At 33.8% G+C, this 14,756-nt stretch overlaps 1 protein-coding gene across 1 annotated transcript in view; it reads left to right on the plus strand.

The window, feature by feature from the left end:
• Positions 1 to 14,756, plus strand: part of LOC117177744 (mothers against decapentaplegic homolog 6) — a 98,419-nt gene that overhangs the window by 45,575 nt on the left and 38,088 nt on the right. Inside the window, exon 3 of the mRNA XM_033368647.1 lies at positions 8,726 to 8,776. Coding sequence (XP_033224538.1) covers positions 8,726 to 8,776 — 51 coding nt within the window. The remainder of the gene's footprint in view (positions 1 to 8,725; positions 8,777 to 14,756) is intronic.

Below are 14,756 nucleotides of genomic sequence, written 5' to 3' on the forward strand. Positions count from 1 at the left end.
GATAACATGGAGTATTTGAAATTAAGATTGGAACCTTAAAATATTATCCGATTGAGCTAAAAATTGGCAGGTATCTGCTTCCTTTGTAAAATTTAAACAAAAAAATATTTACCCTTCTTACCTACTATAATATAAGAATATAAGGACCATCCTAAAGACCTAATCTAAATCCTACTGTACAGAAACGTTTAAATTTAAAAGTACCAGTGGCAATTTGTCTCACAGTAAATCTGTGACCAACAGACCGGCAAGACCACCTTCAACCTAAAGACCTAAAGGCCCTAAACTCCTACAGCTTAAACACCATTCATCCATTAATAATACAAAAATTATCTTTCCAATCTCCGGGTCTTAAGCCCGTTATAATAGAAGTTAGAAGCCCACCAGCATCCTAAATAATAAACATAAAGGAGAAAATTCTGCGCTTCCAAGTGTCTTCATTCCAGCACCCCTTAAATCAATTTCAAAAAACTTGGTAAAGATTATTCAACAGATTATTCTCTTGAAAAGAAGAAATCCGACAGAATTGGAAAGAATTCGAATCAGGACTTTCGACTTGGTTAGAGTCGGCGGTGACGACGAGTGGCACTTACCAATAGCTGGTACAATCAAAGTTATGGGCAGAAGGAAATAAATCTAAAAATAAAACGTATATTAGGCGAGTCGTCGCGGTTGGTAAAATGAGCTAGACAGAGATGCACCTAGATTTGCGAGAGTAAGAGAGAGCGACTGGCTTACGGTCCAGGGGAATTGTTAGGGGGAAAGGGGGGAGGTTCGGGCGCCGCCACAAATGTGGTTTGGGAGGGGTATTAGCGGGGAGGGGGCAGAGTCTCGGCGCCGCTGCGTGTCACTGCTGGCGCCAGCTAATTGTCGAGGCCAGCCGGCATTAGCCGAATGCTGACCGAATCGAACCGAACTATAAAGTATAAGGCGTGCTCGGCCTTCGTACATTTCTCACGAGCGCATCGTCCGTTTGTCGTCTGCCATCAACCAGGTCGACAGGATTGTGTACCCTTCTGTACCATGTTATAGGAATATATGGAATACGGATAAGGGGGCATTTCGATTCAGTCTGTTATGCAAAATCTGTTAGCACCTTTTTAGTTTCCTTCTTTCTTTTAGTCTCATTTTTTGCCACTATTAGTTCTTTTAAATCTGGACATTTTTAATAAAAGTGTTGTGTCATAATCCATTAATGATTAATGAATGATAAAAAACGCGCTATTTTTAGAATTCGCATTTTTCATATTATTATTTTTTTTATTTCAAATGAAGAATGCGTTCTTTATGTTGTTTCATGTAACGTGAGGAATGTCCATTTTTCCGAGTTTCCATGGATTTGTCCACCTATAAATTCAAATAATGTAATCACTTCGAAGATATTGTCTTTTTATTTTTTGTAACGTGTCGAATTTATTTACTTTTTTTATTTTCACTTCTGCTATCGCTATCTCTTTTGCATTTACATATATGAACGGAATACAATCAAATGTAGACTTTCTTATGTAGTATTATCTTGCGATCCTTGACATTTGAGGTGGCGCTTGGTGTTATCGCGACATTTAAAATTTGTCACGCGCTCATTCAAGGATATAATATTCCGAGGATGGTGGGCATTTAGTTTTGAGTCGATGTGTTCCGTTGATCAACATTTCTCACGTAGGCACCATATCGATTTTAAACTGTTAAAAATGTTCGCAATTTTAATATGAATTTGATAGCACTTTTATATTAAATTTAAAACCTCTATAACGACACCGCCATATTCAGAGACTATGTATATTCATTTTTATATACAGTATATTGACCATTTACAGGAAAAATAAGATATTTTCACTTTACACAAATTAAAAAGAATTTTGGCAGTAATTTTCAATAATAAATAATTAAACATTATATTCTCTCCTAGATAAATATAAATTAAATTGGTTTTTAAGTGGAAAAATTTAATTAAGCAAATAATTAAAAATCTTAACCCCCAAGCACGTGTACTCACGTTAAAATTCTAAAATTCACAGCGAATTGGAGAAAAACTTCTACCTGCGTACATTGCACTTTAATTATAGGCAAGAATTTAGTCGGCGAATTTAAGGTTACTTTATTTTTTAATATTTGGCAATATTTGAATGCCTTAAAAAACTTGGTGTCTTCACGCACTCTGTTTTGCCGACTTTAATACAAATGTATATTAATTACGTTGTATTCAAATGACTTTACTCACATGTATATTACATTTCGATCAGATTTTTTAACAGTGTATGACTGTATGTATACACACTCGATTTGCGGTATTGCGAAATTCAGTACTGCGAACTCCCACCTGAGAACGAGGCTATAACCAAAGATATGATCTATAACCCCTTCAGCCCTTCTATAATATATATTAGTATATTTTTGCTTTCAAATGTTTTGCAACAAAAAAAAACGAATTTGAAAAGAAGGTCTAATGAGATTTTACGGGGAAAAGTTAACGAACGTGAAATTGTCCAGCTCTCAAAAAGATATTTCAATATTTTTGGGATTTCAGTATTTATTTATAGTTTAGGCTTTAGAGACACGTATCTGAAGATCAGATATCCTGAAACATTTATGAAAAAATATTTACTATTTGTGACGTGCCTGATTTTGACATAAAATGCAAGAAAGGTCATTTAATAAACAAATGAGAGTCGGTGATGACAATGTCTAATGCTGAATTTGTACGATCCAGGTCTCAAGTAAATTCATTCGTTAATTAAAGTTTGTTGTCTACGCTAAGAAACTTTGTACTGGAAAAATTACTAAATTAGGTTACAATCGAGGGAACAAGGCGATAATTCGTATATTTTAATACAATGATCGTAAGCTATGCTGTTTTTATATAAAATTTTCCTGTTGATAATACGGCGTCTTAGTATTTTTATAATAAAATCCCAGATAGGATAAATTAGTGCAGACATAATTAAATTATATAAAAAGAGTAGAAGTAATAAGTATCTAAAATAACATAATAGACTAAATTTGTAATTATACTATGCACTTTCTTTTTTTGTATTATGGAGTAAGACAAATTCGGAAGATCGCTCTCGAATATTAGTGAGTGACTTGGCAAGCGAGCCTAGTGTTGGACCGAGTGCAGCCGAGCGTGAACGATGTTAGCCGACCCTGCTCTATTGAAATTCCTTAAATTTATCAATCACTCAATTTGGTTCGATGCAAAAATCCTTATTACAATAAATTAGAATAATTCGAAAAGTTACAATTGAAAAACAAATTTTCCACAGTGAGCAAAAATTATTTTTAAATCTCGATATTAGGATATTTGACTACGTTAAGACATAGTGCTTAGAATTTTTAAAATGCTATCACTGTGAAGAATTAATGAATAATTTAATGGAAATAAATTTAAGTGCTAGCATTTACTTCATAAGGACGATAAATTTCTGGATGGCATTATATAGTTTAGCAGAATGGAATATCGCAGTGCTGCCGCGTTGGAGACCCGTGTTCCATTCCCACCAGCTTTATTTTAAGGGCATGTGATACTTACAGTTTCCCCGGATTTTTTTCCACAAAAATTAAAATGTTTAAAAACTGAATTCAGAGATGCTATAAAATATCATAACAGACGTCCCCGGACTCTTTTTTGAGGGATGATAACAAAAAATTTATTGTACTAAATAAAAATTTTATGCATATGCATTATTTTGAGGTTACTTCGTTTTTCATCACTGCCTTTCCGATAATCTGGAAATTATTTATAAAATAAACTTTTTTGATTGTCTGCAAATAAGGTTAGTTCCGGGAGATTAGTTACTATGTTTATTTGTAAGGCCAAAGTTTTCAGCGAAAAATACTGTGTAGTTTGGTAGTAACGCTCGGTTGAATTGTAACACACATAACCTCGAAATATACACGCACGTTGTTAACAATATCAAAACTTTTCTGATAAAAAACACAAAAAAGTGTGTGGGGACGTCCGTTAGCATGTTCGCTATCATTTCCCAGATTTTGAAGGCAAAATATTTCTTATCCTAGGAAAAAAGCCGGGGTATCTAACACTGAAAAAATCGAGACTATTTCCTAAGCGCTATGAAAATTAATCACATTTTGCTAAATTAAAACTTTTTTGAATTAACCCACAAAAAAAGTGTGTGTGGACGTCCGTTAGCGTGTTCGCTATCATTTTCCAAATTTTTAAGACAAAATATTTATTATTCTAGAAAAAAGCCGGAGGAACCTAAAACTGGTAAAATCGACAATTTCCTAAGTATCACATGCCCTTATTCACATTTTTCTGTTTCAGCTTTTAATATAATATCCCTGCATTTATATAATAATGTATAAACTATATATAATAATGTGTGCTTTGCAATTTAAAGAAATATAATATTGCGAAAGAGTTCAACATCCCATCATAAATAAGTCTGAATTTACGTCGTATGCTCGTGTAAAGGATACGTGTGTCATAACCTTGAACGCGACGCGGGCATGTTGGGTTTTTTTTTCGTCCGCTAATCTGACTGCAACAATTTTTACTAAGTCGCTTACTAATTCAGTGAGCCGATCTCTCTTGACGTTTCTATAGTCCTTTGCGAATATTTCAATCTTCTGTATATATTAATGCAAGAAATTTAGAATTTTCTTCTACTGAAATTAGTAAGTGGCTATAATAATACATTGCTTGCTGGTTTACTACGGAGCTTAGTAAATACTGCAAACCTTTTTTGAAATCAATGTAACATTTTTTAATTTTATTCCAATGAATTTTTTAGTTCGGCATGCAGTTACTAGTTACTACTCGAAGTAGTAAACATTACAAAAGTTCCGCTATGTCCCTCCATTGCAAACTAAAAATAGTAAAATCTAGTCTGGTTTTTAGCAAATATTGCAGCAAAACGTTTCTCCGTTTAGTCTAAAGAAAAAGGTGATTGCAATTTAAAAGCAATTTGACAAGAGGGATATTTAGAGAATTAATAAGTGAACTAATATCTTTATTTGTGGTTCATAACATCTTAATTAGAAGCTTATTTTACGCCGTTTTCTTTTTGGGATTGTGATTTCGGTCAGTTCAATTATTGCTTACGTGCTTGTGCGATGATAATATTGGTAATCCGTAGTAAAGACCCAAGTGTTTAATATACTTTTGGCTTTGTGTCGTTAACCGCTTAAAGAGGACAATTATGAAATAACGGGAAAACGATTTGCCTCTGTTAAATTATGGTTCACGCTATCACTGTGATTATAATCTTTGTAATAATCCTACATGTTGGCAATGAGAAAGAAGGTGACTCCCAAGAAGTGATAATACTTGGAGAAAAATAAAGAATAGCATATCGTCGCTTAAGAAGCAACACCGCCTAACGCCCTAACCCAGTGTCAGGAAAAGTGGGTTAAGCGGTGTTGCTTCTTAAGCGACGATATATGATTAAACATTTGCATCTGTCGAGGGTTCAACCACCCTAAAAATGTACTGAAAATCCTCTTAGTAGCTGTACTTAAATAACGTAACGCATTATCGGTCGTCTCCAGACCCCCCCCCCCTCTCCTCTTTAACAATGGAACAGTAGCAAATTGACATTCCTCTGAGATTCATTGAAATGTTTTCAAATCCCTAAAAAATTATTAAATCACTTTTAATCTTTGTAATAATTTTGTATTTTTTGAAGTTAGAGTCTATACTTGCACTTCCCCTTCCCCTTGCCAGCTTCGCGCGTTTAGACTCGACCGTCTTATAAACATACACAATTCCTTGAAACTGTGTTAAAATCATTCGATATATCCCAGGAAAATATTTGAATATATGAACATAGGAACCTAAAATCTTATGAATTATTCGTATTCTTTTAAGGGCATGTGATGCTTAGAAAATTGTCGATTTTATCAGTTTTAGGTTCTCCCGGCTTTTTTCTAGAATAATAAATATTTTGTCTTAAAAATTTGGGAAATGATAGCGAACATGCTAACGGACGTCCCAACACACTTCTTTTGTAGGTTAATTCAAAAAAGTTTTAATTTAGCAAAATATGATTTATTTGCTTAGCGCTTAGGAATTAGTATCGATTTTTTCAGTGTTAGATTCCCCCGGCTTTTCCCCTAGGATAAGAAATATTTTGTCTTAAAAATCTGGGAAATGATAGCGAACATGCTAACGGACGTCCCCACACACTTTTTTTGTGTTTTTTTTTTATAAAAAATTGTTTGAAATTGCTAACAACGTGTGTGTATATTTCGAGGTTATGTGTGTTACAATTCACCCGAGCGTTACTTCCAAACTACACAATATTTTTGGCCGAAAACTTTGGCCTTACAAATAAACATAGTAACTAATCTCCCGGAACTAACCTTGTTTGCAGGCAATCAAAAAAGTTTATTTCATCAATAATTTCCAGATTATCGGAAAGGCAGCGATGAAAAACGACGTAACCTCAAAATAATGCATATGCATACAATTTTTATTTAGCACAATAAATTTTTTTTGTTATTATCCCTCAAAAAGGAGTCCGGGGACGTCCGTTATTTTATAGCATCTCAGAATTCAGTTTTTAAAAATTTTCATTTTTGTGGAAATAAGCCGGCGAAATTGTTAGTATCACATGCCCTTAACACCCCTTAAATTCCGTGTAATGCGTTGAAATTCCTTAACATTCTTGGAACATTCTTGTATTGTTTCATAATCACTGAAATTCCTTCAAAAATTCCTCGACATTTTCAGAAATCCCGTAAGCCATAAAATATAGTAGAAATTCACGAAAACTTGTTAAATTCCTTGAAACTCAATGAATTCATTTGAAATACTGTTTAAAAATCCCTTAAAGTCGGTTGAATTGTCTTGAAATTCTTTTAAATCTAAGAGAGTACCTTTATATTTTTTATATCTTTCAAATCCTTTAAATTAACAAACAAAATCCCAAACTTGAGAATCACTTAAAATCCTTCGAAGTAGCTTTGTAATCCCGGAAAGTGCTTTTGAAATCTCTTAAAATGTATTTAAATCCTTCGAAATGCTTTGAAAGTGCTTGATGTTTTTTAATACGAACTCTCTACCAATACAGAATTTTCTGTAAGACAGCCCATTTCCGGGCAGTCCAGGGTTATAGTATTACAAAAAATTTCAAAATTCTAGATAAATTCTTTTTGAAGTTTCTTGAAATATTTGTAATTGAGATTTACAGATTCGGTCTGAATTTCGAGCGCGAATCACTTGAAAGGCTTTATATTTTGTTAATCCCTTTACGTCTTGAAAATCACTTGAAACCTTTTGAAATATTTTTTAAACTTTTGAAATCTTGGAATGTTTTTAAATTTCTTGAAATATTTGATTAAATCTTTCGAAATATATTAAAACTGAGTTCACTTCAATTCTATCGAATTCCCTGAGGATCCCTTGAAATATTTAGATTTATTTTAAAACCTCTTAAAAGATTTGAGAACCTGAGAAACGATGTGAAATCTTTTGAATTCTATGTACTTTTTGATATTTTTTATACAAATATTTAACTTAAACTCGTAATAGCAATAATAGATTTTTTTATGAAGTGATGATATTATCATGTTACTTTTACACGAAGAACATCAGGATTTTATGAGATATTGCAACGTTCTTTCAAGTATTTTTAGTTCTAAAAACAAATAATTTAAAATGTCCGATTCTTTAAAAGTCTTTAGGATTTTTAATATTCGTTACACTGTTCTGTTCCTATTCAAGGTACTACGAAAGAGAACGAAAAACAACATATACCGGTTTCTCCAGACAATAATAGAATCGCCAGTTTTGGTCTTGAATTCCTAATGGACGTTGTTTGACATTACTCATTCTTTGGAACGATTAAATCGAAGGCAAGACAGGATTTCAATCGATAGTTAATTGTAACCCAGCCGACATAAACAAAGATGCAAAATGTTTCACGGCTAGTTAACACATAGGTTTTTAGTTTTTTCAAATTCTGATTATCTGTTATATTTTCTTTATGTTTTATTTAGATAAAGATAACACACGGAACAAATTTATCGGTAAAAAAGTCACGAACTTGTAGCTAGGTCTCGGATGCGGGATAAAAAAATCAAACATTAAATCCTTATTTCTATGAAAAATGTATGGATAAATTCAGAACTTTTTTACGAACAGTTCGAATTTCCTACGAACAGTTCCTGAAAATTTTATACTTAAATATAACAAGGGAAAAATTTTATTTGTGCGATTTAATTTATATTTATAAATTCGCACAACTCTAAGGATTTGAAACCTCGAACTCGACAGTCTTTAAACATAAACCATGAGTGCGTAAACACGCGCAGCCATCGAGGCTAAAAATTGTAGGTATAATAAAAATTCTAGCCACTCATCCGACGAATTCAAATCACATGCTCGTGCACATACGCACCGAGCGGGTGGGCGAGCGTGTGTGCGGGCCACGTAAAGACGAACCAACGTCCTAGTTCCCAGATTTGTCGGGCAAGATCGTAAGTACTCTGTGAAACTTTTCCCAATCACTCATAATATTTTTATAATTATTTAGGGGAAAAAAGTGATGAGCGGTTTTAGACTTCTTATATCGAGTTCGTCAATTCTTTCTAAAAATTCGCAGATTAATTATTTACGAAATTATATCAAGGTCCAGTGAATTTTTCTCATATGCAAGATCGAGCTACTAGTTCGTGACTTTTTTACGTATACATTTTTTCCATGTAGATTTGTACAATTTCTGAGAATTTGAGTGATATACATATACTTTTTTTGTTACAGAGTCGCCGCCACCTCCCTACTGCCTTATCGCAGACAGACTGAGACCTGAAGGTATGATATTCCGAGTAATGTAACTTCTGTTTGCGTAGTCTCAAGTCTTTAGATAATACTTATTGATAAGTCCTTGGCCGAAAATGGATTAGTGTTAGATACTGTCTTTTTTATTAAGGCAAAAAGGAAAATGCCGTGAGAAAACTCTAAAGTACCTGAATACCTTTATGTAAAGGTTTTTTCCCTCTGTGATCTTGGAAAACAAGCATGTGTCGAGGGCAGCGAGAAAAGTAAACGTCTACTGCATTTGGTAAAACGAGACCACAAGTTTTAATCACCATTTCAATCATTGCAACTGTTTGAAGGACGTTCTATTCATTCGTTATACTTCAAAACAGAATTTAAAACTATTTTTAAAAATTATTTGTTAAAAAATTCCTTTCGGTAATTAGTTCTATATCTAACTTTCTATGATAAATTTAACTCCAGTCATGTCGTTAATGTTCCAGAAATTTTAACCTTGTTTGGATAGGGCCCTACCTAGTTTGTCCTCTCTATTCTAGGTCAGTAGTTCGAAAAAGAAATAGAACTCGAGTTTCTAACCAGGGCTAAACTATTTTGTTTTATTGTCAAAACCGTTTTTCTAGGGAGTTCCCAATTATCGCCCATTTGAGTTATTCCTGCCAAACTAGGCTAGCTCCAGATATTATTGTCAGGCCATATTTTACAATTACAGCCCGACTAGTGCCCCTTCATTTACTCCTTAACAGTTTCTTTTCAGCAACTATAGGCTCTCAGTGAAACTTATTTCAACATGTGAAAATTGAATATAAAATCATTCAACTATTCTATGTCGTCTGCATTGGAAGATTATGAAGAAGGTATCGTTTTCCATATTCATTTACATTATTTGCTACGCCGACAAGGTCTTTATCGCACTGTTGTTCGCCCTCACGTAGATCTTAATCCGGGTTTTTGGATTGAGAAGTTCTTCGAGCGAAGTGGAAGATGAAGGCGAACCAAGAAGAAGAACTTATGGAAGTTATCCTTCTCTCTTTGCGTGCCCTTCGTCTCCCCCCCCCCCCCCCCCCCCCCCCCCTTGTCCACCAGAATGCCCTTAATATCAACCTCGACCAAAGCCCCCGTACCTCAGATTCCCCAGCAACTTTCGATCGTCGGGCTCTCGCACTCCTCTTTATTTCTCTTTTGCATTTGATCCTAAACTGGTTCTTGCGATCGATGCAAGATTGTGAGTGTAGATATAGACCGATCGGGTGGCCCTCAAAGATACGTTTCCATTATATGCTCGTGAACTCGCCGCGTCCGGAGATCCTGGAGGCATTTTCATCTTTTTGCGATACCATTTTCATCTTCAGATTCTTCACGGATTTCTGTATCCGTTTAAAAATTGCGGAATTATTCCATCTTCGGAGAAAAAGCCGCGTATTGGTGTGAATTTTGTTGCATCTCATTCTGAAATATGACAATTTTCACTATGTTGTTTACTAGACCAATTACTAATACTGGCCAGAGTCCCATTCAGATGTCTGCTTTTATTTAATTTCTTGGTTTGAAGAGCAATAAATATAATTAATAATTATGTTAGATTTTTGAGCCATCTACCAGTGTTTTATGTTAAATATAAAGCAGAGATCTGTTCTGGGAAATGTTTCATGTTTCTTTAATTAATCAAAAAACGCTAAAAAATAAGTTTACAAAAACTAACTCCGGACTGAGTTTGAAACAATAACCTCCTCCTCATTAAATCTTCAGTTGAGATACGATACCCTAGTTAATTTGTAATATTATTGTAACTGACTCTAAAACGATACAGAATCTGGTTTGGGCGCGCGATTTAAAACATATAACATGTGAAGTGTGCTACCAATTTCTTCACCGCAGTCCATCAGTGGAAATTTTAGAACTTGTATTTCCTGAATCTCGTATTTATATTAAATGTTCGAGAGTTAAGGACTGTTAATTTTTTTTAAATTAATGTATGAAAATTGAAATATTTACCAGCAGAGAACTGTGCTTTACATGTAACATGAAACACCGTTACAGGCCTCAAAAGATCTAACCTTAATTAACCAGTCTAAAGTAATTGGTAGCGCACCTCTCTTCTAACGAAGAGGTTATTGGTTCAAAAAACCAGCCCACAGTGAATTTTTTAGGTCTTGTTTTCTAGCTTTTTAAAACGAATCCTTTGCGTATTTCCCTCTTTTTTTTAATTCCTTTTTTCCCCATTCTCGAAAAACTTTCCTGTTTTTCCCCTTTCTTTTAAATATTAGATATTTGAAATTTCAATACAAAATAAACTCTTAAAAAGAAGTTGAAGCTGAAACATTAAACATGTTGGAAATGTGAAAAAAGGAAACAAAAAATGGGATCCAATATAAAATTGGAACAGGTAAACAGTATATAGTACTTTTAAAAGAAGCATTAGAAAGTGAAACATTTTTTTAAATCAAGAAATTAAATAATTAAAGACTGAAATATTTCAGGTCGTTCATCTGAGTGAAATGATGAGCATTTGTAAATGATTGTTTGTCAGATTAATTATTCGTTCGAAACCAAATCAGTGCCCGACTATTGTTTGCCTTCACAATTACTCAATCAATTATTTACTTACTAAAGTCTAAATCTGAGCAGCCCCAAACTATTGTTTGCCATCTCAATTACTATTCTGGCCAGAGCCTCATCCACATTTCTTCTCTTGTTTCATTGTGCAATGAGGCGCCGGATGCAAAAAGGAAATATAAACTTATTTTGCTGGAGTAGGGCGCCCGTGGGCACTCAAGAATAAAGTTCCGAATTTTAACTTTTTAAATACGCATTCGTATTGAAAATTCAATTACGCATATTTTTCTTTAAATAGAAAATGTTTTAATTTTTGAATTATTTACAAAAAACTTTTTTTCCCTCTTATTACAATATTTCGCCTTTTTTTAATTCAACTCTCGACAAAGTTGGAACTTTTTAATGTTTTTAATTAAAATTAATAGGAAGTGAGCATTGGCATGTACGGCCGATGACGTTAGCAAAAGTTAAAAATGTTTATTTGAAAACAAAGTTAATCATTTTTTGCTGAGGCGTTGCACATTTCGTGAACGAACAACTTTCATCGTTTCAGGAGTGGAGGGAATTTTGAGCAAGCAAAACCTGACAGTGAGAAAGTTAGTCAGGAAGGTTTCAAAGAAGTTTTCTGGAAATTTTTAGTTCAATCGAAATAGTAGTTAAACAATTGTTAATATTTTAATTTACCGGCGTGGACGATTATCTCCCACGTAGGCTGCGCCCTGCACGGCGAGCCGTTGTTGACTGAGTACGTAAGAGGCTTTTTTAATTCAAATACAATAAGCCACTTCTAGAGACATGGGCTTCATAAAAGTCTCTAAAATAAAGAATCTGTACACGATTCCTTGTATCCCGCGTACCCTCTCTCTGCATCGCGCTCGGATGTTTATTCTTTGCATTTGGAATGTTTGAATGAAACTTTATCAAAAAGATCTCTTTTGGGTCGCAGTCTTTTTATGCGTTTTAATATTCCGAATTTTCTACTTAATTAAGTATAGTTAAAGATTAGATCGCTCAAAGCTCTGTATGCTTTAAGTCTTTAAGGTACACATTATCATCGTGGCACTCGCGCCGCGCGCTAGATTTTTGACGTCATTTGCAAATGTATATTTATTGAACCAACTTACAATAAATAAAAAAAAACCACAATCATTTTTTCAGAAATTTTTCTTAATCTCGCGTTGTTATGCTAAAAATATGATTTTTGTTTTCATATTATTTTTTCGATTTTCTGCATATTACTTATGATGAATAAAAACAAAGTGACGAGACATATTGGAAAATGGATAAAAAACATTTTGTAGGATTTTTCAAAGAGACTTTTTTTCGTATTTTGCTTCGTTTGATCAAAAATTTGAAATTATTACAAAATTTTACATCTTTTTTGGTTGAACGACTTTTTCATCAATTTTTTTTCGTACCTTTTGTGATTTTTTCTACAAATTTTTCATTTTTATTTTTAATGTCATTTTTATGATTGAAACCAAAACAACGCGTCTTATCGAAAAACGATTTGTAACAAATGTGTAGCTCTTTTTCGGGTAAACCATTTTTGTTCAATCATTTTTTTATCGTCCTATTTTTTTTGTCCTATTAACAAATTCGTAGATTTTTCTTTGAATCACAATTGATGTTTATTCATCTTTTTTCGTATCTTGAATAGTTTGACTACAAAATGGAATTTTTTATTATTTTTTGTGCAATCAAAATTTGAATTTTCGATTTTTCAAGAAATTACAAAAAATTATTATGATCATCTTGGCTTTTTCCCATATCGTGCCTTGTTTAGCTTAAAATTTTGATTTTCGATTGATTGTCGATTGATTTTTTAAATCTCATAAATGCTATAACTCTACTAATTTTCTTTTTATCGAAAAAAGTCATCGGAATAAATTTTTCTGGCTTTTTGAGTGCTATGAATAGTCGCACATAAAATTTTTTAATCTAAAAAAGTTGGTCCGAAAAATTTTGAAAATGCTCTAACTTTTTGAATTTTTATCTAAAATGGGTGGTTAATGAACTCGTCCTTTCTTTTAGGAGGACCTAAAAAAAGTGTGCACGAAAAGATTTGATCCGTTCCTTTTTTCGAGAGTTACTGTGTTCACGGAGGGTCGGCCGCACGGACAGACGTCGTCGTAAAAACTTGATTTGTGCATTCAGGTTGAAAAACTCTGGTGTCAAATTTCGGACATTCTAATAGTTTCTCAATCATAAATAATGAGAATATAAAAATTAGAGATAATTTTTAGAATAAATCTACGATTGTTTCAAAGGGATGATTATAAGCTCTGACTAAAGAAAGTCTGGTTAAGTTAACCATTAAATTTACCTAAAATTATCTTTTGAGTAAAAGTTACAAATCTTCTAGTTTATGTGTTTACTGAAATAATAGTTATTTAACAATTAAAATCTGCCCTAAATATAGTCTTACCACTTCAATTTTTTATATTTTTTTATCTTGTAGAGTTTATTTATTATATATTTTAATTTTATTGCTACCAACAATTTAACACTAATGATTCTGAATAATCACTAGGCATTTTATATTACTTAAAATAGGTCCTGAATTTCCGTATTTTAAATAAAAATTATCCAGATCTGACCGGCCTCTGTGACAGAGTTCTACCTAACGCTGTATAGTGTATACTGTATAGTAACGTCTACGTCTTTCCGCCCGGAACGTAGCCTACATTTTAAACATTAGTTAACGTCATCGGTCGCAAAAGATGTCAATGCATACTTCTTATGAAGTATTACTTAAAAATATGAAAATGTGCCGACTTTGTCGCGAGTTCCAGGGTCAAAAGGTGAAATATTTTTATCAGAGATAAAAGTATTTTTTTAATAAAATAAAAAGTTACAATTTTTTATTGCAAGAAAAACATGCGGCGTTTAACTTATGATGTGTATATGTATTTTAAAAATAAAAATTCGAAACTTGGGGCCTTCCTCAGAAATGAGTATTTCTCGTAAATCTCGCTGGGTCGTTGAAATGCAGTGATTCTGACCATTCTGGGTGAACATAAAAGTCCTTAGCGCCAGAGTTTGTACGAGTAATCTGAAGCTTGGTACACAAGCTACGTGCCACGGTGGGCGCCTGTCGCCTGGCTCCTTTATATGCTTGCTTGCTTACCCGGCCCGCCGTCCTTGGTATACTCCTCTCTTTCTCTCTTTTTGTCTCTCTTTCCCTCCTTCCTCCTCGCAAGTTATGAACACTTCGTTCCTCCCTTGCTCCAGCGAGAGAGTAAGCAGGAGCACACACTCGCTATATTGCTCTCCTCTCTTCTCTTCTCACCGCTCCTCGATTATTCTCTTCTGCCCCCTTCGCGAGTCCGTGATAGGCGGGAGTGGCTCTCACATTCCGAACCTCCTTCACCTATCACCGCGCTGCTGCCCAAACGAAAAATCCTAGGTGCCGGATTAGGAAAATCGCCGAGTTCCTGTCGCAATGTCCAACTAAGGC

Source organism: Belonocnema kinseyi, chromosome 8 (assembly GCF_010883055.1).
Source record: "Belonocnema kinseyi isolate 2016_QV_RU_SX_M_011 chromosome 8, B_treatae_v1, whole genome shotgun sequence".
Lineage (NCBI taxonomy): Eukaryota > Metazoa > Arthropoda > Insecta > Hymenoptera > Cynipidae > Belonocnema > Belonocnema kinseyi.